The 25,150-nt window shown below is 41.8% G+C and overlaps 1 protein-coding gene across 2 annotated transcripts in view; it reads right to left on the reverse strand.

Annotated features, from left to right (window-relative positions):
• ostf1 (osteoclast stimulating factor 1) overlaps positions 1-25,150 on the reverse strand; it is a 93,758-nt gene that overhangs the window by 62,950 nt on the left and 5,658 nt on the right. For both annotated transcript variants that reach the window (XM_059644648.1, XM_048527803.2), the window contains exon 2: positions 860-906. In XM_059644648.1, the coding sequence (XP_059500631.1) occupies positions 860-906 (47 nt within the window). The remainder of the gene's footprint in view (positions 1-859; positions 907-25,150) is intronic.

Here is a 25,150-nt window from a genome sequence, read left to right on the forward strand (position 1 = left end):
TTCTTGCTCATTCACTTAACGTGTCTTTTTGCTTACATCCTCTTTGCAACTCACTTTCTTACATAAATTTATATAGCCAGGAAATTTAGCAATCAGACACTGTACCTTTATCCAATTCATTTAGCCTTTTGTAAACAATCAAGGGCACAACACTGATCACTATGGTACATTACCTGTCATATCCTGCCAATCTGAAAATGACCCATTTATGCCCAATGACTTTGTGTAACCAAACTATTCTTAGAGCCATACAGATATCTGCTTCCACCCAACAGGAGTTCTTAATTTGGGTCATAACTTTAGATTAAGCACCTTGTCCAATATCTTCTGGAAATTTAAGAACAGTACAACAGTTCAGAGTGGTGAGCCTTTGGAATTCAATACCACATGAAGTAGTTGAATAATTCAAATGTTTTGGCATCAAGAGGTGACTAGATATAGCACTTGGGGTGAATGGGATCAAAGGTTATGGGGAGAAAGCAGGATTAAACAAATGAGTTTGATGATCAGCCATGATCGTGAAGAATCATGGAGCAGACTCGAAGAGCTGAATGGTCTCCACCTTCTCCTATCTTCTACGTTTCTATGAAACCAACTCCCTTTTTGCACATTGACTAATTCATTCTTTGAGGAATAACAAGCAAATAGTTTACAAAACTACGCTGACTCTGCCTGACTGCATTAAGATTTTCAAAGTGCTTCATTATAACCTCCTCGCTAATAGTTTACACCATTTCCTGACAAAGGATGTTGACAGTGAACTGGATTCTAGTTTCCTGTTTTCCTCGTTTCTTGAATAGAGGAGCCACATAGCTATTTACCAACAGCAATTGTTTTCAGTACAAGAAAAAGTACTTACTGTTCTGGGTTCAAACGTAAACAGAGCTCTGTAAACTCTCACCTGACCTGAAAAACAAAGTCAAAGCTGTGAACTCTTTGGTCTATTCTTAAAGTTGCATTATATGCAAATGAAATCTTCAGCTTAATAGGCTACTGGGCCCTACTATTTTTCTTCTTAGATCTAATGTTACATGGCTGTGTAGAAACGTGTAGTTTCTCAGGCTTCATATTGCAAAAAATCTCTTTCCCTTAATGCCCAGTGATATTTCTTGACGTTGAAATTTTTCACACACTTGATTCATTGTAAAGAGTGCTCTTAAAACCATTTGCTATCACACGCAAATATCACACATTTAAACCTAACAACAATCAATGGCAAACAAAGCTACACAGCCTGGAGAAGTGAGCATGCAACAATGGTGAAGAGGAAACGTTGGCAAGGAAGCTGTGACTCTCAGTTTGCTTAACAAGAAAAAGGGGTGGGGGGACAAATGTAAGCCTAAATTGCTTTTTAACCTCAGAAAATGCTTTAAACAGTGAGTTGACCAGAGATGGCTGCATTTCAAATTGCTGTAAGAAAGGCAAACAAGCATACTTCTGCAACTGATGGCAGGGAATAAACAGGTGGTAATTTGGTTTTGCCAGGAAGGTGAGCATCAGCTTCAGGAGTTGTTTTTTAACTCAAGTTAGAACAATAGAAGCTGCAGAATGGGTGGAGTCAGGCTCCTAAAGACCAGCATTTTAGCTTAGCTGTCAGTTGCTTGGTTTGGAAATTGATTATGGAGGCAGCCATACATTTCTCTCAGCTTCAGCAAAAAGCTGTGTTCTCTCTCTTCACCAGGACTTTCTAGTGGCATTCTTTTCTTCTGGGCTGGAGAAAGATCACATGTGAGACGATCTATTTTACTGAATTTTCCTTTGCCAAGGATGTGTTTGTGGCATATTACTGTATTGGAACAATCGTTGTTTCATAGTTAAATAGTCTATCATTCAGTTGAGATTTCTAACAGAGTTAAAATTAAAGTTACACCAATTCTTTCTGTTGTTTATACTATAACTGGGTGTAAGAATAAACAACGTTTTGCTTAAAACTGAATAGCATGCCAATTGAATCATGTCAGGAACACAGCATCTTAACTTTTATCATCTTTAAGGGAAAGGCTTAGATTTATGCCAAGTCTGAGATTTATTTGAAGGCGGTTTGGTCTGGTCCATAATAGTACAAAATCAATATATTAATAGTCAAACTTTCACATTGCACACTGAATGACAATGAAATAGCATAGTAATTTTTTTTGTTCATATCTTCAGTCAGGTTAATTTTCAACTGTTGAGGTCATATTGGAAACAGTTTGTCAAGCACTGGCATAAAGCTTCATAACTTTGTGTGGGCCCTGAGAGTATTGCCAGCAATTTGATATCATGAAATCAGTTTCAGAAGTGTGAAAATCTGAAGTTAACATAAATCCACTGCAATATTCAACATTTCATTGCTATAAAAGGATGGCATACTGACAGCTGGCATTTGTAGACAGTTGTATGGAAGGTAGTTGGCAAAAGGTTAAGAATCAGAATGGCACAATGCTAAACACATCAGAAGCTTTAAGACAGGCAACGGGTAGCCCTGTTCAAACTTCATGCAGCGGAACCAAGTTCTTCCACTTCAAATAATTTGTTCATTAAGCAGCAAACTGGAGTAGACGAGGAAGGAGGAGCATTTCAACTAACAATTAAGCACAAGGCCTGGATTTTGCTCACAATTTAGATTTTCTAAACACAACCACAGAATTCCACAGCACAGACTAACCAAGCAAGTGACAAAGACCTCCACATAGAAATCTAACCAATTGACCAGCGGGCGAGGCGTACAATGACAGCGAGATACAAAAACAAAATATTTTTGCCCAATAAATCAATGAGGCAGATCAGGAATCGCTTTGGGTTTGAATTCAGCTGGCAACTTTTCTACCTCATTTACCTCTGTGGGGTGGTTCTTTCACCGTTTTGGTTTTCTGTGGCTGTATCCGAGTGCAGCACACATTCTAGAAATACCTATTGTTTTACAATACAAGTATTCAGTTTCTAACATACCAGCCACCAGAAACGCCAGTGAAGTTTCTGTGCTCCAGGGTGCTCCAAATGTTGTCATCAACACTTAGTGTCTGGTCTCTATCCTAGCTATTGATGTAGAATATCAACTGTACTCCCAACTGCATACAGAAGGTATATTGTCTTATTCAGCTGCGAAATCAGAAAAATGTCTAGAAGCTATTTTAAACCTGAAGAACTGTTTTCTCCAGGATATTCAACTTTGTGTTCTATTTGGTTCATCGCTGAAACTAAGTATTCCTAGTAATACCATTTATGACGTCAAGGGTTTTCTAACGTGTTCAGTTGATTTTTATTCGCACTGATGGCTCTGCTCTAACTCCATTTAGATGTTTGCTGATGACACCTTCATGATGGGTTGGACCTTAAACGATGATGTGGTAGAGTACAGAAAACAGATACAGAAGTTGATGCCATGATGTAAAGACAACAATCTCTCCCTCAATGTCAGCAAAACAAAAGGAGCCCGTCATTGACTTCAGGAAATGGAGTGGTGGTCATGCTCCTGTCGATATCAATGGTACTGAGCTGGGGATGGTTGAGAGCATCGAGTTCCTCAGACTACATATCACCAGATCAGTCCTGATAGCCACGGCTAAGAAAACATATCAATGCCTCTATTCCCTCAGAAGGCTATGGAAATTCAGCATGTCCTCAACAACTGTTACCAATTTTTATAGATGTGCCATAGAAAATGTCACAGCACGGTATGATAACTGCTTTGCCCAAGACCTCAACAAATTGGAGAGTTGTGAATGCTGTTCAGTCCATCACGCAAACCAGCCTTCCAACCACTGACTGTCTGTACTTCCTACTTCCTTGGGAAAGGAGCAAACAGAATCAAAGACCTCTCCTATCCAAGTTATAGTGCTTTCCATCGGGTAAAAGATACAAAAGCTTGAGAACACTTACCAACAGATTCAAGATCAGCTCCTTCCCTGCTATTATCAGCCTTATAAATAGCACTCTCATTTATTAAGGTTGATATTTCTCTGCACCTTCTCTGTAGCTCTAACACTATATTCTGCACTCTGTTCTATAACCCTGGTGTACCATTGTATGGCAAGATTTGGATAGTCCACAAAACAATACTTCTCACTGTACCTCAATACATGTCACACTAATAAATCAAATCAAAAAGAATGGTCCTGTTTTGTGACTGAACTGGAGGGTTTCCAAAATTTGGGACTGAAATGGGTGACTCCTGCTATCTGCATGGTTTTACTGGATGATTCCTGCTTTTCATGGCTTTGGCAAAGGGTTTCCCAACTTTCACTGCTTTGAGGAATTCTTCTTGAAAAACTTCCGTTCAAACCAGAACAGCTTACATTTTTAACTTGCCCAACACCACCCCACTTTTAATTACTGAGCCCATAATTTCAGAGTCAGGGGCAAGTTTCTGACAAAGGTCTGTTCTTTTTGTTTCTTTTCTAGTTGTGCCCAGTGTTATGTACATACTATAGCAGCCATGCCTGATCCAGGCTGCAACTTATTTTTTTGTTTTTTTTTCGATATACATTGCCCATTTAGCTCAACTTACCACACCATACGATTTTTTCCCCTTACTATCAATAAGTTTACTTTTTAACACTCAACTTCCTATTATATACAACAGTGCTTCATTCTCTGACTGTTTTAATTCTGTTCTCACCAGTAGCTGAACACTCAGTCCAGACAACATGCAGACTACTACAGTCTGTGCCTCTGATCAGAGGTGTAAGCTTCACCTATTTTTTCTTGCATTTCTTACCAATTCTGAAATATTGTTTTAATTTGAAGCATTGTGCAGTAAGGAATGCTGCCAAAACATTTCCTTCTCAGAGGTTCATCAAATCCTAAGATCTCAACAACGCTGCTTACTGTTTTGGATGAGCAGGCAGATAAGTCTTCATAGCACGACTGCAAAACAGCATGCTGCATGGCAAAGCTAAAGCAAACCTTCAGCATGCCACCACTGTTTACCATATTGCTTGCTGCCATCAATACATTCTGGTTTACCCCGGATACATGCAGTCTTGTTTGGAAGAGGACAGCTACCTTTTGTTCTTACTGGGAGAGTCTCTAGTCATAAACAATATACGGTATCACAGCTGTACAAACATCTATGGTACAAAGATATGGTGTTACTTTTGTTTTATTCATTCATGGGATGAATCTGTCACTGGCTAGGCCAGCATTTATTGCCTATCCCTAATTTCTCAGATGGCAGTTAAGAGTCATTCACAATGGCTTGGGTCTGGAGTCATAAGTCAGCGAGACCAGGTAAGGATGGCAGTTTCCTTCCCTAAAGGGCATTAAATGAACCAGATGGGCTTTCCAACAATCCACAGTGGATTCGAGATCATTCAACTCTTAATTCCAGATTTTTGTTGATTCAAATTCCATCTGCCATGGCAGGATTCAAACCCTGGTCTCCAGATTAACAATCCACTGGGCTCTTTGCCCAAAAAAAGGATACATTTAAGGCTATTAAGACAACCTGATCTTGGTTAGGCTCTATCAATGTCATTGTTAGGTAGTACAGAACTTGCTGACAAAATGAGAAGGTTTTACAAAGATTTTCATCTTGCTTTCATTAGGAAATCTGCATGAAAAGCAATGTAAAAGGAAACAACATGAATGGATTGGTTGGCAAGTGGACTGACTGGTCGAGGTGTTGCCATGGAAAATGCATCATTAGATGATGATCGACAATCACGATATCACCAAATATGGTGGTGCTTATGGCACTCAGTCAGAATTATCCCTTTCAAATCTAGTGTTTCCAAGGCTCTTGTAGCGTGATGGTAGTGGTTCTCTCTCTAGACCAGCATGTCAAGATCCAAGACCTATCTGTTCGAGTTGTATAACATACCCCAGCAGCTAAAATACAAATATCTGCAGTGCTTCTAGCAATTACCATTTCCTTTCAGTAGTGCCACTGCTCACATTGACTGTAATTATAAGCCTGAAAATATGACACAGTCTTAGTTGAACATTTTCTCTGATTTAGTAACCATAACATACATCTCCACCCAGTCCTTGACAAAAAAAACACACATTTCCAAAGCAGTTGAAGTAGTACATAGAATAAGCAGCCCGCTACTCAAAATACATCTCAGTTGCTCAGCCTACAGTCTGTGTAGATCACTAAACTGAACAGAACTCACTTATTAGGTGACAAGGTGCAAAATAACATATAATCACTATAGCTGAGACCAGTCTGCACAACAGAAAAGCTGTAACATTTGAACATACAAATCAGTGTCAGGGACAGGAGTGGACCATTTGGCCCCTCAAATCTGCTCCCAATTTCATTAGATCATGGCTGATCTGATGGGCAACTCTGCATTTCCACTGAACCATTCTCTACTAACTTTTCACCACCTAGCTTCTTGGAAGCAATCAACCTTTGCCTTTAAAAACATGTGAAGACTCTTTCTCCAAAAGCAGAGCTCCAAAAAACCTACAACCCTTAGAAAAGGGTTTGCTGTATCTATCTTAATTGGATGACCCCAAGTTTGAAGTTCTTCCACAAGAGAGAGCATCCTCTTCACACTGACCCTGTCAAGCCCCGTCAAGATTTTATAGGTTTCAATCAGGTCATTTCCTACTCTATTACACTCCAGCAGCTATAAACCTGGTCTACCTAACCCTTTCTCCTAAGGTAACAATAAAATTTCGAAACAGTGTAAACCATTAGGAGAGCCATATAAAGGCTCCAAAAAGGAAGCATTAATGGAATGGCAGATAAGGTTTAATTTGGAGAAGTGTGATGTGATGGATTTTGGTTGAAAAGACATAGACCAGAGTAATATGGGAATAGATCACAGAAGATAGCAGGACAGTTGAAAACAGCAGTTGAAGCATATACTGTACTCTCCTTTATTACTAGGGGCATACAGCAAAGGGGGTTATGCTGCACTTGACTAAGATGTTTGTTAGACATCAGCTGGATGAGTATGTACAAGTCTGGGTGCCATCGTTCAGGTATAATGGACACATTGGAGAGTTTATAGGAGATTGATAAAGAATAGTTCCAGGCATAAGGGACAACACACTTCAGTTACAACGATAGATTACAGAGGCTGAGGCTAGTCTCCTTGGAGAGAAGATCTGAGAACTTTTTAAAATGCCGAGGAGGCTGGATACACAGCAGTTCGGGAGAAATTGTTCAGCTTGTTAAAAGGATCAAGAGTGAGAAGGCACAGACATAAACTAAGTTGCAAACATAGCAAATGTGGAGAGGGTGAAAAAAATAAATCAAATGGTTCCAGCCTGGAATGCATACCTGAAAATGTGGTGGAGGCAGGTTCAACTGAGGCATTTAAGAGGACATTGGATGATTATTTGAATAGAAACAATCTGCAAGATTATGGGGAAAAAGGCAGGTGAAGGGCAACAAGTCTCAATGCCTGTCAGAAAGTTAGTTTAGACATGGACTGAATGGCCTCCAAACAATTCTCTTTCACAAATACTGGGTCCTCCCCTTGGAAATTTTCATTCATTACTGTGTAACTATATTCAGAAAAATCCCCATAAAAGTCTGCTGCTGCACCTCCAATGACCCATTCCTCAACTGAATTTGCAAATCCACTAACTAGCTCTGCCTCTATACTCTCATAATTGCCCAAAATAAAGTTTAAAATAACAAGGTGTACAGCTCAATGAACACAGCAGGCCAAGCAGCATTATTGGAGCAGGAAAGCTGACATTTCGGGCCTAGACCCTTCTTCAGAAATGGGGGAGGGGAAGGAGGTTCTGAAATAAATAGGGAGAGAGGGGGAGGCAGACAGAAGATGGTTAGAGGAGAAGCTAGGTGGAGAGGAGACAGGCCGGTCAAGGGGGCAGGATGAGGTTAATAAGTAGGAAATTGGGGTGGGGCTTGAGGTGGGAGAAGGGGAGGGGTGGGAGGGAAGATTTTGAAGCTTGTGTAGTCCTCGTCCTCACGTACCACCCCAACCTCTGGTTCCAATACATCAACCTCTGACACTTCTACCATCTGCAATCCGACCCCAAAGACATTTTCCCCCTCCCCACCCTTATCTGCCTTCCGGAAGGACTACTCTCTCCGTGGCTCCCTCATCTGCTCCACACTCCCCTCCAGCGCCACCACATCCAGAACCTTTCCCTGCAACTGCAGGAAGTGCTACGCCTGACCCGACACTCCCTCCCTTACCCCCATCCCGGGCCCCAAGATGACTTTCCACTTCAAGTAGATGTTGACCTGCACATCTGCTAATGTTGTACACAGCATCTGCTATTCCCGTTGTGGCCTCCTCTACATAGAGGAAACCAAGCAGAGGCTTGGGGACCACTTTGCAGATCTACGCTCGGTTCACACTAAACAGCTGCACTTCACAGTCACAAACCATTTTAACTCCCCCTCCCATTCTGCAGACATGTCCATCCTGAGCCTCCTGCAGTACTGCAATGATGCTACCCAAAGGTTGCAGGAACAGCAACTCATTCTGCTTGGGAGCCCTGCAGCTTAATGGTATCAATGTGGACTTCACAAGCTTCAAAATCTCCCCTCCCCCTGCCACATCCCAAAATCAGCCCAGCTCGTCCCCGCCTCCCAAACCTGTCCTTCCACCTATCCCCACCTCCCACCTCAAGCCCCACCCCCATCTCCTACCTACTAACCTCATCCTGCTCCCTTGACCTGTCCATCCTCTCTGGGCTGATGGATCTCCTCCCTACCTCCCCACCTACACTCATCTTTACTGCTCCATCCCTGCCACTTTGACTTGTCTGCCTCCTCTCCACCTATCTTCTCCTCTATCTTCTGTCCACCTCCCTCTCTCTCCCTATTTATTTCAGAACCTCTTTCCCCTCCCCCATTTCTGAAGGAGAGTCCAGACCCAAAACATCAGCTTTCCTGCTCGGCCTGCTGTGTTCATGCAGCTCTACACCTTGTTATCTCAGATTCTCTAGCATCTGCAGTTCCTACTACCTCTAAAGTTTAAAATACATGGCTTTTTCTCTCTCTCAAACTGATCATAAAATTTATTACTGAGCAGTTACTTGGGGATGCCTTCACTAGGTCATTCATTAATCCCATTTTATTGCACAAAATCAGATCTAATCCCAAAAATGTTACATGAATTCCTCTTCAAGGCTACTTTTGTCCATCTGACTTTCTTAGTATATATTTAGATTGGCATGTAGACTTTCAATCTAAAATGCACATTGCAGCATTGTTTTGTCGGGCTCCTAATATACTCCATCTTACCATGTGGTTACTGTGAAGTTGATGCTTTGCTACAGCTACAGAAAGCTCTGGTTAAACCACAACTGGAGTCTGTGCAGGTGGACAGGTAGAGAGTTATAAAGTTTTTAGCCTTTGGCCTAGTTGTGTCCATACCAGCCATCAAGCATCTACCTATTCTAATGCCAGCCCCTGCACTTGGCCCATAGCCTTGCAAGCTATAGCAAACTGCACTTTCAAAGGATTCTTATTCCTTCACAGATGCTGCCAGACCTGCTGAGCTTTTGCAGCAACTTTGTTTTTGTTCTTTCAAAGGATATGTTGAGTTTAGGAGTGCAGATTCCCCTGTTTGTTAGGAATATATGGACTATGGAAACATGAAACATGGATCATGGAACTGTTTGGACATCCCTAGGTTTAAGAGAATTTGTTATGCCATTTCTTAGAAACAAAGTCTAAATTTTGAAGAGAACCGTGAATTACTTGTCATTTACTGTAAGAGCAAGTAATTTGGGAAGACGAGTCCAATAAACCTTTGAGCGATGAAGTGGATTTTATGGCCCTTAAATGCTGTACAAAGACTTGTGAAAGACCTGGATACTATGCTATATATTGCAAGAGACTGAAGTTGTAGTGTGTTTTCACAGCCCTAGATAGAAAAGCTTGCAGGGAACAGCAGATCTCACTCTCGGTCAGCATGAGACAAAGTAAATGGAAGAGTGCTCAGTGAAGTATTTGTGAAAATGGTCTAAAGATTTTTCATCATTCTGAGACTGTCAGCAACTTGATTCCATTGAAAGGAAATCAAAGGTAGTGAGAAGTCAAGCCATTCAATCTAAGTTAATAAATAGCACTTTGTTCCCTCAAGTTTTTTTGTTAAAACCCATACTTCTGCAGAACTGACTTGTCTGTGTAGAAGTTGTGTTTAGTGTTAAGGACATAGTTTAATTCTGAAAGAGTAGCTTGGTTATTAATCATTTCTGTCACTTGGCTGAAAAATAAATTTTGCTTCTAATAAATGAGTTATTCTGGAATTCATTAGAGAAGCCTGGTGAGTGTTTCTTGTGTTTTGCATTGTACAAAAGACAAACAAATTAACAATTTTTATAAGTCAATAAAATCGTTACACTTTAGTAAGGGCTTATGGAGCAGTGGAGCTTGATTAACCGTATAGTCCTCCTGTAAGAGTTATAACACAACTACAAAGCTTTTAAGAATTTGACACCAAGTTATAACTCAATCCTTGAAACCTTAAAACCCCTCCAAAAGTGGGGTTTGGCCTAGACATTGAGCTCAAGGGTGAATTAGTGGTATATGTGGTCACCATCTTGTTATTCGAGGGAGACGATGGCCTGGTGATATTATCGCTGGACTGTTCATCCAGAGACCTGGACAACATTCTGGAACCAGGGTTCAAATCCTGCCACAGCAGATGGTGGAATTTGAATTCGAATTCAATAAAGATCTGGAATTAAATAATCCCATGACGACCATGAACCTACGATCGATTCTTGGAAAAACCCATCTGGTTCACTAATGTCCTTGAGGGAAGAAAACGGCCATCCGTACCTGCTCTGGCCTACATGTGACTCCAGGTCCAAACCAATGTGGGTGCCTCTTAGCAGCCCTCTGGGCAATAAATGCAGCCTAGCCAGCAGTGCCCTTATCCAATGAATAAAGAAAAAAAAACACAGGATCTTCTGAGTGGGCATATATTGAACACAAGTACATCTTGTGAACAACAAAGCCTGCTCAATCTCTTGCGTCAGGTTGTAGCTTACCAAATTGTAAATTAAATATCTACTGTAGGGTGAAAAATTGAAGCTGACTACAAATCCAAGTACAGCATGGTGCTCCTGAAGGGGTGGGATAATTGATGAGGCCAACATAAATGCAATGTGTGATTTTGGAAGCCTGGGAAAATGAGTCATCTTAAATAAAAATAGAAATTGCAGGTAATACTTAGGTGTGGGCTGCATCTAAGAGAAAAGAGAGTTAACGTTTCGAGCCCTTCTTCAGAACTCAATTCTGTACAGTAAACAGAATAGTTAACAGAATTTAACCACAGATAGGCTTTCACTTTTTGGAAAAATAATGACAATTATACTAGAATAATCCAGAGTGTAAAAACAGAAATCAAAACAAATGAAGTTATGGCCTACTATCCCTAGAGTGAATGAATTAAATGCTCACAGAGAGTTAACTAAAATTGTATGAATGCATGATAATTAGTCAAGCCTTGTTGTGAGGGTAACGACTTGAATTCATTAACAGGTCACACACAGACATTATCATTCATGTATTTTCATGCTGCAGATATCCAGCTCAAGTATCTAGTTTATGTTAATATTAAGTAACATTTAGAACAGGGAAGATTATTGTCATAAAATTAAGGTAATTAAAATGCTGGATTTTGATTGCCTCCGAAAGTAAGTTCAGAAGGTTCCCAGTTTATGCTTAAGAGTCAGAATATAAGACATATGATATAAAAATTTATCTGGAGAAACTTGAAATAATTGGTAACTAGTTTAAGTGTTTTGAGAATATGCACACAGCATATCATTTCCATACTAAGATGCATAGAACTTGCAAAGGCTCTCTAGCTTCAATTTACACAGCTGCTTGCTGAAAGAGGACTTTAGTTGCACTTTGGTTAATTTGTGAGAACTGCAAAGTAAATGACTGACTGGTGGACAGAACCACACTAAGCAGAGTCAAACAATAATTTCAGACATGGTAAATGGGTGAAGCTTATCCTCTGTTTGTGCTTAGAAGAACAAATTGAAGGACTGTTCAGTTTGAGGAAAGCTACAGTAGGCTTCATAGCATCTCATTACAAAATGGAGTAGCTTGGAAAAGTACAGTAATCAGAGCAAGGACGGAGACCTGTGTTATCAAGAGAAGGTAAACAAAAGCTTTGTCTCTAAAAATAGCTGGAGCTATGAAGAATTAACCAGAGAACAGTGGGACACTGGTGAACAGTCTCTACAGAGGTACAGCACAAAAATATTAAGCTACCTCATGAAATTATTTTTGGTTATTGGGGAAGGGATGGAGTGAGAAAGATGGGTACAAGACAGGAGAAATGTAGGAGGTAATCCTGACTACATAACAATAGGGATTATAATTAGATATGTTAAGAAATTGGTTTTATTAAACAAACTGGTGGCATAGTTCTATTGATGGAATATGAAAATGAGGTATTCATATTTCTTTTCGAACTGTTAACTGTGATTGATGAGATCTTAATACACGGTTTACAATTCCCTCAGATATTCCCCCTGACCAATTATGAGCAATGAAGAAGGAGCTGTGCCTTCATCACACAAAATAAAACTCAGTCGAATACAACCTAGCAAGAATGCTCAAGTTAGTTTAGAAATAAAAACTTGGATAATAAAGGAGGTTGTGAATTTAGTCAAAAAAAGTGTAACGTTCAGGAAGGAAAATCAAAACAGGACACTTGAGGAATGTAAAGAAAACAGGAAAGAATTCAAGGAGGAAGTTAGGAGAGTAAGAAGAGGCCATGAAATGACCTTGGCAAGAAATATGAAAGGGAATCCGAAGGCATTTTATATATACATAAATAACAAGAGGATAATTAGGGAGAAGGCAAGACCATTCAAGGATAAAGGAGGGAACTTGTGTTTGGAGGCAGAGGATGTGGGCAAGATGCAGGTACAGTGTGTCAGTATTCACCCAGGAAAAAGATAGGGAGGATAGTGAGATTAACGTGGAGCATGCTAATATGCTTGGGATTTGAGATCAAGGAAGTAGTGGTGTTGGGTCTCTTAAAGAGCATTAAGGTAGATAAGTCCCCAGGGCCCAATGGTACCTACCCCAGGTTACAGAGAAAGCCAAGAGAATCAATTGCTGGGGCCTGGACCAAGATCTGTGCGTCCTCACTAGCCACTGGAGAGGACCTGGAGAACTAGAGTAGCTAATATCATTCCTCTGTTGATGCAGGGAAATAGGGATAATCCAGGAAACTACATATGGCGCATCTCAGAGGCTCAGAACCTACTGGGACGAGAATTCTTAAGGATAGAATTTACGTGTATTTGGAAAAGCATGGCCCAGTTAGGGACAGTCAGCATGCCTCTGTGCAGGGAGGTCATGTCTTACTAACTTGATTGAATTTTTTGAGGTGGGGATTGATGAAGGTAAAGCAAAGAATGTTGTTTACGTGAATTTTAGTAAGGCTTTCAACAAAATCCTTCACGGCAGGCTCATCAAGGAGCTAAGATGCATTGGATCCAGGGTGATTTGGCTGCTTGGATTTAGAATTGGCTTGCCCATAGAGAGCAGGGGGTAGTGGCGAAACTGTTGTTTCAGCTGGAGGCCCATGACTGGTGGTGTTCCACAGGGATCCATACTGGGACCTCTACCGTTTATGATTTATATAAATGACATGGATGAAAAGGTAGATGGGTGGGTTAGTAAGTTTGCAGACAATACAGATCGGCAGAGTTGTGGATAGTGTAAAAAGATTATCAAAGGGTTCAGAAGGGTATAGATCCTTCGCCAATATGGATGGAGAAATGGTGAATGGAGTTTAATCTAGATATGCAAGAGGTGCTGCAGTTAGAGAGATCAAATGTGAAGGAATAGTATACTGTTACAGTTAATGGCAGGACCCTGAACAGTACTGATGTGCAGAGAGATCTTAGGATTCAAGTCATAGCTGCCTGAAAAGTGGCCATGCAAGTAGATAGAGTGATAAAGGTAGTGTATGGAATGCTTGCCTTTGTTCATTGGGCAATTGAGTACAAGAGAGTCAGGATGTCGTGTTGAAGTTTTATAAGACTTTGGCTAGGCTGCACATGGAGTACTGCATTCATTTCTGGTCACCACATTACAGTAAGGACGTGGGGTCTTTGGCTAGGGTGCAAAAGAGGTTTACAAGGATGCTGTGATAATGGATTCTCCAGCATCTACAGTTCCCAAGATAACAAAGTGTGGAGCTGGATGAACACAGCAGGCCAAGCAGCATCTCAGGAGCACAAAACCTGACCTTTCGGGCCTAGACCCTTCATCAGAGAGGGGGATGGGGAGGGGGAACTGGAATAAATAGGCAGAGAGGGGGAGGCGGACCTAAGATGGAGAGAAAACAAGATAGGTAGAGAGGAGAGTGTAGGTGAGGAGGTAGGGAGGGGATAGGTCAGTCCAGGAAAGACAGACAGGTCAAGGAGGCGGGATGAGGTGGTAGGTAGGAAATGGAGGTGCTGCTTGGGGTGGGAGGAAGGGATGGGTGAGAGGAAGAACAGGTTAGGGAAGCGGAGACTGGCTGGGCTGGCTTTGGGATGCAGTGGGGGGAGGGGAGATTGTGAACTTTGCCAGGATGCTGCCTGGATTAGAGGGTAATGAGCTACAAAAAAAACTTGGGCTGTTTTCTCTGGAGTGCGGGAGGCTGAGGGGAGACTTGATAAAACTCTAAATTTATGTTATGTTATGTATATATAGGGTTGACAGTCATAACCTTTTTCACGTGAGTTTAAATGTCTAACTCTTAAACCCCACCTCTTCCTCCATTACATTGATGACTGTATCGGCGCCACCTCATGCTCCCAAGAGGAGCTCGAACAGTTCATCCACTTCAACACCTTCCACCCCAACCTTCAATTCACCTGGACCATCACCAACACATCCCTCACCTTCCTGGACCTTTCTGTCTCCATCTCGGGCAACCACCTACAAACCAAGGTCCATTTCAAGCCCGACTCCCAGAGCTACCTGGAATACACCTCCTCCCACCCACCTTACTGCAAAAGTTCCATCCCATATTCCCAATTCCTTCGCCTCCGCTGCATCTGCTCCCAGGATGAGGCATTCAACTCCCGCACATCCCAGATGTCCTCGTTCTTCAAAGCCCGCAACATACGCCCCGCAGTGTTCGAGAACGCCCTCAACCGTGTCACCCACATTTCCCACACCTCATCCGTCACACCCCGCCCCCACAGTAACTGCCATAAGAGAATCCCCCTCATCCTCACATACCACCCCACCAACCTCCGGATACAACGCAACATTCTCCGACACTTCCGCCATCTACAATCCGACCCCACCACCGGAGACATTTTTCCAATCCCACCCTCGTCTGCCTTCCGGAGAGACCACTCTCTCCGCTCCACACTCCCCTCCAAGCCACCACACCTGGCACTTTCCCCTGCAACCGCAGGAAGTACTACACCTGCCCCCACACCTCCTCCCTCACCCCCATCCCAGGCCCCAAGATGACCTTCCACATCAAGATGTTCATCTGCACATCCGCCAATGTGGTATACTGCATCCGCCATACCCGGTGTGGCTTCCTCTATATTGGGGAAACCAAGCGGAAGCTTGGGACCGCTTTGTAGGACATCTACGCTCGGTTTCCATGTAATGGAGGAAGAGGTGGGGTTTAAGAAGTTTAATAAGTTACTGCACCTCCCAGTCACGAATCATTTCAACTCCCCCTCCCATTCCTTAGACGATATGTCCATCCTGGGCCTCCTGCAGTGCCATAATGATGCCACCCGTAGGCTGCAGGAACAGCAACTCATATTCCACTTGGGAACCCTGTAGCCCAATGGTATCAATGTGGATTTCACCAGCTTCAAAATCTTCCCTCCCCCCCACTGCATCCCAAAACCAGCCAAGCTCATCCCAGCCTGCCTAACCTGTTCTTCCTCTCACCTATCCCCTTCTCCCACCTCAAGCCGCACCTCCATTTCCTACCTACTAATCTCATCCCAGCCCCCTTGACCTGTCTGTCCTCCCTGGCCTAACCTATCCCCTCCCCACCTCCCCACCCATACTCTCCTCTCCACCTATCTTCTCCTCTATCCATCTTCAGTCCGCCTCCCCCCTCTCCCTATTTATTTCGGAACCCTCTCCCCATCCCCCTTTTCTGATGAAGGGTCTAGGCCCAAAACGTCAGGTTTTATGCTCCTAAGATGCTGCTTGGCCTGTGTTCATCCAGCCCCATACTTTGTTATGAGGGGCTAGTTGTGTTTTTATTTTACATAGTGGTCGGAGTCTGGAAGGCACTGCCAAGGTTAGTGGTGGGGGCAGAGACAATAGGGCTGTTTAAGGGGCTTTTAGATAAGCACATTAATAGAAAAGAAATAGAGGGACATGGACCAAGGCAGACAGAAGGGATTGGTTTAATCTGGCATCATGTTCAGCATAACATCATGGGCCAAAAGGCCTGTTCCTGTGCTGCACAGTTCTAAATGGTTACCAGTGACAATGACAACATGCTGCTTACGAGAATGATGGCGAGACCCGGACAATGGTGGGACCAAACCTAGATTAAAACCAGTTTCATGTCAGGGGTAAGTGGAAATTTTAACATTTGCACTTGAAATTAAAAGCGCTTTCTCCAAATTTGAGAACAGTAACAAACATCAACTTCAGTGCAAAAAAGGTTATATAATTTGTCTCAAAAAAGCATGAAGTTTTTGCAGTACTCAGAATTCTATTAAATAATAACATCTATTACATTTTAATACTAAAAGAATGAAACAGTAATCAGCGTGCAGTGGCTATACGGATGCATTTTGAAGAGAAAATGAACTGCAGCTATAGTTAATAGTGCACGAAGCAGCTTCAAATTGAGGCTTTGGAAATAGCCCCAGAACATAAAGCACAATGTAGAATTTTCCATCCCATCTTCCCCTGTCAGAATAACTTCCCTTACCAGGCATTTTCTCCAATACATGTCACTATTCTCCAGTGTGGCAATAAATGTTTGATTTCTTGTTGAATCATGTGAAGCTAATGCAATACGTCCCAATCCATACAGCTGCATACAATTGCAGCACTTTCAAAAATCAAACAGTTTGCCAATATTCAATGCATTGACAGGGTAGAAGCCGCTTAAGGAAGGCACCAGAGATACACAACAAAAATCTTCTTCAATTTATATTACATCTTTCATAAGCTGAGGACCAAACTAAAGGACCTTATAGCCAATGAGTGGTCTGAAGTGGGCACACAGTTCTAAATATTGGTATTCATACAATCACAACATATGATTAGCTTCCAGTGAAGAAAAAAGTGAAAACAATCTCATCTGCAGCTTTGACTGTTGCACTTGAATGATCACTGACATTTAGACATAAGGTCTGCAGTATGGTAAACCACACAACGTCCAAAATGTTGAAAGCTAATGAGACATTTTACTTTGAACAGCAGAAATTGTATACAACAAATGCAGATTCATTTACAATTCTGTAATTTCAATACATTGTGCTACGTACATCTGACGATTAAGTGATTTGAGAATGATTTGTTCATAATGATCTTTAAGAGTGCAATGAGGAAGGAAACTGTTGGCAGTTCAGTGATTTCACGTGACACACTTTCGGGGAAAATAGTAGGTGATCTTATATATTGTGTGTATGTTTACAAATACAAAAATGTGTGTAAAGTCCTCTTCACATGAACAATGGCCCAAAGCACTTTATAAGTGTGTAATAAAAATGGACACAGAGACAGAAAAGCGATTAAGGCAAAATGGTCAAATGATATGAAGAAAAAGCAGAGAGTTAAAGGAAACACCTGAAGGATTCCCACCAACAGTCAACAAGGGTGGTGCACAGAAAAGCGGAGACTGTTGAACAGACCATTTATGGGCATACACAGGGTTGAAGAAATTTGCAGTTACAGTAGAGTAGTGCCATAAAAAGAATGATAAACGAAGACTAAGATTTTTATAAATTGTGTTACCGCTGACACACTTTATTCTTACAAAAATAGGGGATGATGATGGCCTAGTTGTGGAAAAACCCACCTGGTTCACTCACATCCTTTAGGGAAGGAAACTGCCATTCTTACCTGGTTGAGCCTACTTGTGACTCCAGGCCCACAGCAATGTGGTTGACTCAACTACCCTCTGGACAATTAGGGGTGGTCAGTAAATGCAACCTTGTCAGCGACACCCTCATCCCGTGAATGAATAAAAAGAAAATTAAAACCCAAGAAAGAGATTTGACATAATTTTAGTTAGGTAATGTGTTATTCAACCACTGATCATTAGTTGTCCCAACAAAGGTTGCATCCTGTTTTGCAATTCAGCATGTACAAGATGCGAGTAAGGCCACATTTGGAGTGTAGTGTATAACTTCGGTTGCCCTACTTTAGGAAGGATATTACTAAATTAGAAAGGGTGCAAAATAATTTTATGATGATGTAACCAAGGCTGGAGGGTTTTGAGTTCCACGGAGAGGCTGGAAAGGTTGGGACTTTTTTCCTGGTACGTAGGATGCTGAGAGGTGACTTCGTAGAGGTTTATAAAATTATCAAGGGCACAGATAAGGTGAATAACCAAGTCCTTTTCTCTAGGGTAGGGGAGTCTAAAACTAGACAGCGCAGGTTTGGGACAAGAGGCGAAATATTTAAATAGGTCTTGCGGGGCAACTTTTTCATATGGACGGTGGTGCGTGTATGGAGCAAGTTTCCAGACAAAGTGGTAGAGGCTGGTATAATTACAACATTTGAATGATATTTGGACAGGTACGTGGATAAGAAAGATTTAGAGGGATATGGGTCAAATGTAGGCAAATGGAACTAGTTCAATTTAGGAGACCAGGTAGGCATGGATGAGTTGGGCAGAAAGGTCTGTTCCTGTGCTGTAAGACTCTGACTCCGTAACTACGCGAAAGATCGTAGTACCCAATGCAGCCAACTAACCATGAATAAGCCGTTGGAAGCTGTGCGTAGAAGGATGGGTTAGTAAATTTGCAGACGACACTAAGGTCGGTGGATTTGTGGATAGTGAAGGATGTTGTAGGTTACAGAGAGACATAGATAAGCTGCAGAGCTAGGCTGAGAGGTGGCAAATGGAGTTTAATGCGGACAAGTGTGATGTGATGCACTCCAGTAGGAGAAACCGGAATGCAAAGTACTGGGCTAATGGTACGATTCTTGGTAGTGTAGATGAGCAGAGAGATCTCGGTGTCCATGTACACAGATCGTTGAAAGTTGCCACCCAGGTTGACAGGGTTGTTCAGAAGGCATACAGTGTTTTAGCTTTTATTAATGGAGGGAGCGAGTTCCGGAGCCATGAGGTTATGATGCAGCTGTACAAAACTCTGGTGCAGCCGCACTTGGAGTATTGCATACAGTTCTGGTCACCGCATTATGAGAACGATTTGGAAGCTTTGGAAAGGGCGCAAAGGAGATTTACTAGGATGTTGCCTGGTATGGAGGGAAGGTCTTACGAGGAAAGGCTGAAGGACTTGAGGCTGTTTTCGTTAATGAGAAGAATGTTGAGAGGTGACTTAATTGAGACATAAAATAATCAGAGGGTTAGATAGCGTGGATAGGGAGAGCCTTTTTCCTAGGATGGTGATGGCGAGCACAAGGGGGCAAAGCTTTAAATTGAGGAGCGAAAGATATAGGACAGATGTCAGAGGTAGTTTCTTTACTCAGAGAGTTGTAAGGGAATGGAACGCTTTGCCTGCAATGGTAGTAGATTCGCCAGCTTTAGGTACATTTAAGTTGTCATTGGACAAGCATATGGATGTACATGGAATAGTGTAGGTTATATGGGCTTCAGATTGGTATGACAGGTCGGCACAACATCGAGGGCCAAAGGGCCTGTACTGAGCTGTAATGTTCTATGTTCTATGAAGTGAAGGTAACAATGTCCTGGGTCCATCATGGCAGAATCCACTCAGACTGATACATATGAGATACTTATTAAGTTACTTAAAATTTATTGGAGACAACATTTGCACTTGCAAGTCAGCATACACAAAGTTCCCTTATCTTTGAAAATGAGCCACAGAGGAAATGACGTGCAACATGGTCTCAAATTTAAGAGCTCCCAGTTGCTGACAAAACTATCCCATTCATGATTAGTATCCATTTTTCTTGCTGATGAAATGGCCACCACAAAATCTTGCCACCACAGCAGCACGGCACTCATTCAACTATGATAGTTCTCAAGAGATAAGATTCTTTTCTTACCTAATTCACACTTTCCGATTTCAGATGCTTAAATAATTTCACTTTTTTTCAAAAAAGTAAAGCCTAAAACACTGGATGCTGACCAGTCTTTAAACTATTGTATCCACATGAATATATCATCGAATCTCTTCGGCGTGGAAACAAGCCCTTTAGCCCAACAAGTCCACACCAACCCTCAGGAGTATCCCACCCAGGCCCATCACCCAAAAACCCATCGAATCTACACATCCCTGTAGCATGGCCAATCCACCCAGCCTGCACATCTTTGCACTGCGGGAGGAAACTAGAGCACACGGAGGAAACCAACGCAGACACAAGGAGAACGTGCAAACTCCACACAGACAGGCTCCTGAGGGTGGAATCGAACCTGGGTCCCTGGCTATGAGGCAACAGTGCTAACCAGTGAGCTACCTTGCTGCCCTAAAATTTGTTTAACCTATTTTGCTAATCACCCTCTTCAGAGATGTTATCACATGCCTCTGGAGCAAGTGGGACTTCAACCAAGGCCCCCTGGTCTACGGGTAGGGACTCTGTCTCTGTGCCACAAGAGGGTCCTTAAACAAGACACTTTCAATGTAAACCATAGGCACCGCTGGAATATTTTTTCATTTAAATCCTTTGCCTCATCTTAAAAATGCTGAACCACTGTTAGCATGTGAAAGATTCTTCACACACAAAATTGATACTGGCAAGAGAGCAAGCAAAAGCTAATTGTGCTAGCAGCAGAGTCAATTTGGAATAACAAAAAGGAGAACTAATTGAGATGATTGGACTTGCATTCATAACTAAAAATCAAATGCAAAACTAGCAACGTCAGGACCAAGTCAGTGCCAGATTGCAAATTTTGCATTTCAGGCTGGCTTGGTCAGAGTATGTTGAGGGCATTTTTTTCTTCATTTGAAATCTGCAAAAGGCAATTTTGAAACAGGAGATCCTGCTGCTAGACAAGCCAGCACATTATTTGGAACAGCTTCAGCTCCAGTGTTACTTTGCCCAAGGCCTGGCTCTTGCAGGACCAAGATCAGCTCAAAAAGACATTTCCCAGCCATGTTTAACTAAAGATATCAGTGTGGAGTGAAAGTCAAAAAATGAAAAAAAAAACTGCTTTTCAGGTAGCCAGATTTGATACATTGTACTTCTCCATGCACATTCACTGCCGAATACGGCGTCATTTAAACCTGTACTATTTCCAAAACTTTTAAAAATTAATAAATGCTGAGGGCAATGAGGTCAGTCACATCCAAGACAAGTTATTACGACCTCCATACAGTAAAGACGACTCGGGGTAAGCTGATATCCACAGCAAGCATTATTTATGAATTAGAAAATGATCATTTCAACTTAACATTTTTGCTTGCTAACAACACGATAAATTACTCAAAGGCCTGAAAGAGTTTCAGTTTCACATCTCTTGTCTGGATCCTACTTGATTCATGGCTAGGCTAGAATAATTACAAATGAAGGCACTTCCAAAACTACACACAGCCTGTTCCAATGATTTCTTGATCTTAACAGAAAATTATTCAGAGCAAATAAACATCTTGAAATATTTCCAAGAACCATAAAATTTCAAAAATAAGGACAGATGAGATCTTCTAAATTTTAAGCAGCATTACTAGGCAACAGCCCATAGTCTCCATGTATTATAACTTGGGATCTAACTGTGCCAAATAGCCTACAAGTGGGTGCAGTGGCAGAAACTTTTTGATCTCTGTGTAGTTTGCATTTCTTATATACTTCCCGGAAACCAGAGTAAATATAACACATTGGTTACACTAACAGGAGTGAGAAAGAGGCCTATGCATGTTTAAATGTGCTAGCTCGTCTGTCTTACCAGTCTGGTACTGGATTCAACATCCAGACACATTTACCACTAGCTGATTCTGCTCAGCAATAACAAAATCAACTGGCTGAATCACCAACTTCATAAAGAGAGATTTTCCCTCTTTCAGCCTGCCTCACTTAGTAAAACCTCAACCTGAAGCATGTTGTCAAAAGCAACGCATCAGAGCACGTACTGCTGCTGTAATGATATGCATGAAATAACATTCAAATTGTTTCCGTTATCACATAAATATTAAGCCATTATTCATTTCACTTTGTAAATGACTTGCTTCTAGAAACAAAATTCCATTTTAACATTCTCTAGTATTTTTGTCATTACTGATAATGTATGGACTACTCTGCCAGTTGGTTTGTTCTCATCTGTTGGAGGTGAAGGAGTAGAAAATGCTAGTCTCTATTGTAAGAATTAATAGCTGAGCATATGGAAAACAGTGGCCTGCTCAAACAGAGTCAGCATGGATTTACAAAAGTGATAGTTGACAAATATATTGAAATTCCTTGAGGATGTAACTGGTAGAGTTGATGTAAGGAACAGTGGGTGTGGTTTATTTAGACTTTTAGAATGCTTTTATCAAAGTCCTACGAAAGAGATGCGTGTGTGAATTTGAAATCACTAGGAGTTGGGGGGTAGTGTATTAAGATGAATGGGAAACTGGTTGGCAGACAGCAAGCAAAGAAGGAATAAAGGGACCTTTGCCAAATGGAGCCAGTGGGGTACTGCAGGGATCATTGTGAGGATCCTAGCTATTTATAATGTACATCATCGATTTGGATGAGGAAACTAAATATAATACTTTGAAGGTTTACCAGACTGATTCTTCAGATTACAGGACTGATGAATGAAAACAGGCACTTAGGACTACGTTCACAGGAGCTCAGAAGAATGAGGGGGGGGTGTGGGGGAGAACTTACTGAAACCTGTAGCATTCTAATAGGACTAGACAGCGTACGTGCAGGAAGGATTGGATATATTGCCATATTGTGAGATAGTGAAAAGTATTATTTTGCATGCTAAGCAAATCATAAGTACATCACAATAATTGAACAGAATGCAGAATACAGCTACAGACAGGTGCAGGGAAAGATCAACTATAATATGCGAGAGGTTCATTTATAAGTTTGATAACAGTGGGAAAGAAGCTGCTCTTCAACCTTCATTTCCAACCTTCTGGCCAACAGAAGAGAGTGAAAGAGATATAACTGGGGTGGGATGGGTCATTGATTATGCTGTCTGCTTTCCCAAGGGAGTGTAGAGTCAACAGATAGAAGACTGGTTTGCATGATGAACTGGACTGCACTTACAACTCTAATTTCTTGCAGTCTTGGAGTACAGCAGTTGCCATATCAACCTGTGATGCATTGGATAGGAAGTTTTCTATGGTGCATCTATAAAAATTGGAGACTGTTATTGTGGGCATGCCAAATTTTCTTAGCCTTGAGGCATGGGTGTGCTTTATTAACCTGTGGTGTTGATGTGGATGGACCAAGACAGATTTCTGGTAATCTTGACTCCTAGGAAATTGAAGCTCTCAAGTTTCACCTCAGCACCATTAATAAAGACAGAGGCATGTCCTTTGTATTCCTTCCTGAAGTCAATGACCAGGTCCTTTGTTTTGCTGCCAATGAGAAAGAGATTGCTGTTTTTACAAGTCACTAAGCTCTCTCTCTTTCCTGTACTGTCACATCAATATTCAAGATATGACTCACTACAGTGATGTCGCCTGCAAACTTGTAAAAGGAATTAGAGCAGAATTTGACCACACAGTCCTATGTGAATAAGCTATATACTAAGAGTGGACAGTGCAGGCTTGTGGGGTACTCATGTTGAAGATTATCAATTTTTGCTGATTTTTCAAGATTTGCTGCTGTGGGAGTCGAGTATCCAGCTGCAGAGGGGGGAGCAGAATCCTAGGTCTCACAGCATGGAGATGTGTTTGGTTGGAACTATGGTATTGAGGGTGGAGTTATAATCCATTAGTAGAAGGTTGACATTGGTGTCCTTGTTATTCAGATGTTCCAGGACATGCAAGCTGCAGTGGATCAAAATAACCTGAGAGGCTGGGGGTGAAGTTGATGTGTTCCGTGCCATGCCTAGTCTCTTGAAGTGCTACATTATATAGTTGTCAGGGCGATAGTCATGAAGGCATGCTGCCTGATTTTTCTTTTCACCAAATGAAAGCAGTCTTCTTGAAGCAGGTGGGAACGTCAGATCGGAGTAAGGAGATGTTAAAGGTGTCCATGAATGCTCCCACCACTTGGTCGGCATGGATTCGAGTGCATGGCCAGCAACTCCATCCAGGCCGATTGCTTTCCATGGGTTCGCCCTCAAGGCGACCAATCTGACACTTGCAGGGGTGACTCTGAGTACAGGTGCACCCAAGGCTATTAGGACAGGTGACAACATTTCTGACTGTTCAGAAAAAGTAGAGAATACATTGCTCAATCAGGTGGGGGTGCATTATTGTTAGCAAATATACTCAGCATCGCTTTGTTACCCATTATAGTAGTGCAAGCCTGGCCACCGTTGACATGTTTGTAGGTTTTGTTTGGGAATCTAGATTAATTTGGTACTGTCTCTTGGCATCCCTGATAGCTTTGTGGAGATTTTACCTAGATTTCCTGTATAGGTATAGACCTGACTTGAATGTCTCAGACCTGGACTTCAGATCTCCCAGTTCATCCATGGTTTCAGGTTGGGGAACATCAATTAACTTCTTTAGCACAGAGTCCTCTGCACATTTACTGTGAAGTCTGTGATGGTAGCAGCATACACACTTAGTGTGGCCGCTGAGCTCTTAAGCATGGGCTAATCCATTGACTCCAAGCAATCATGTGGAGCTCATCTGTTACTTCAGACCAGCAATGTACAATTTCTGTACTAGATCTTCATGCTTCAGTTTCTACTTGTAAGCTGAGAGAAATTGCACAGCCTTATGCGTTGATTTTCCAAAACTCACGCAGAGGATGGATTCATAGGTATCTTTGTTTCAAATGGCAGTTAGTCGAGAACTCGAGGTCATAGTCTCAGGATATCATGACATATCTCTACTAGGAGAATGCGGAGCCTTTGGAATTCACTACCACATAAAACAGTTGATGGCCAAAACATTGTATGATTTCAAGAGGGGTTCGATATAGCATTTGAGGATAATGGAATCAAAGATTATTGGTGAGGAGAATGCAGAAACAGGCTGAGCTCATGATCATAAT

This window comes from Stegostoma tigrinum, chromosome 3, assembly GCF_030684315.1.
Source record: "Stegostoma tigrinum isolate sSteTig4 chromosome 3, sSteTig4.hap1, whole genome shotgun sequence".
NCBI classification, from domain to species: Eukaryota; Metazoa; Chordata; class Chondrichthyes; order Orectolobiformes; family Stegostomatidae; genus Stegostoma; species Stegostoma tigrinum.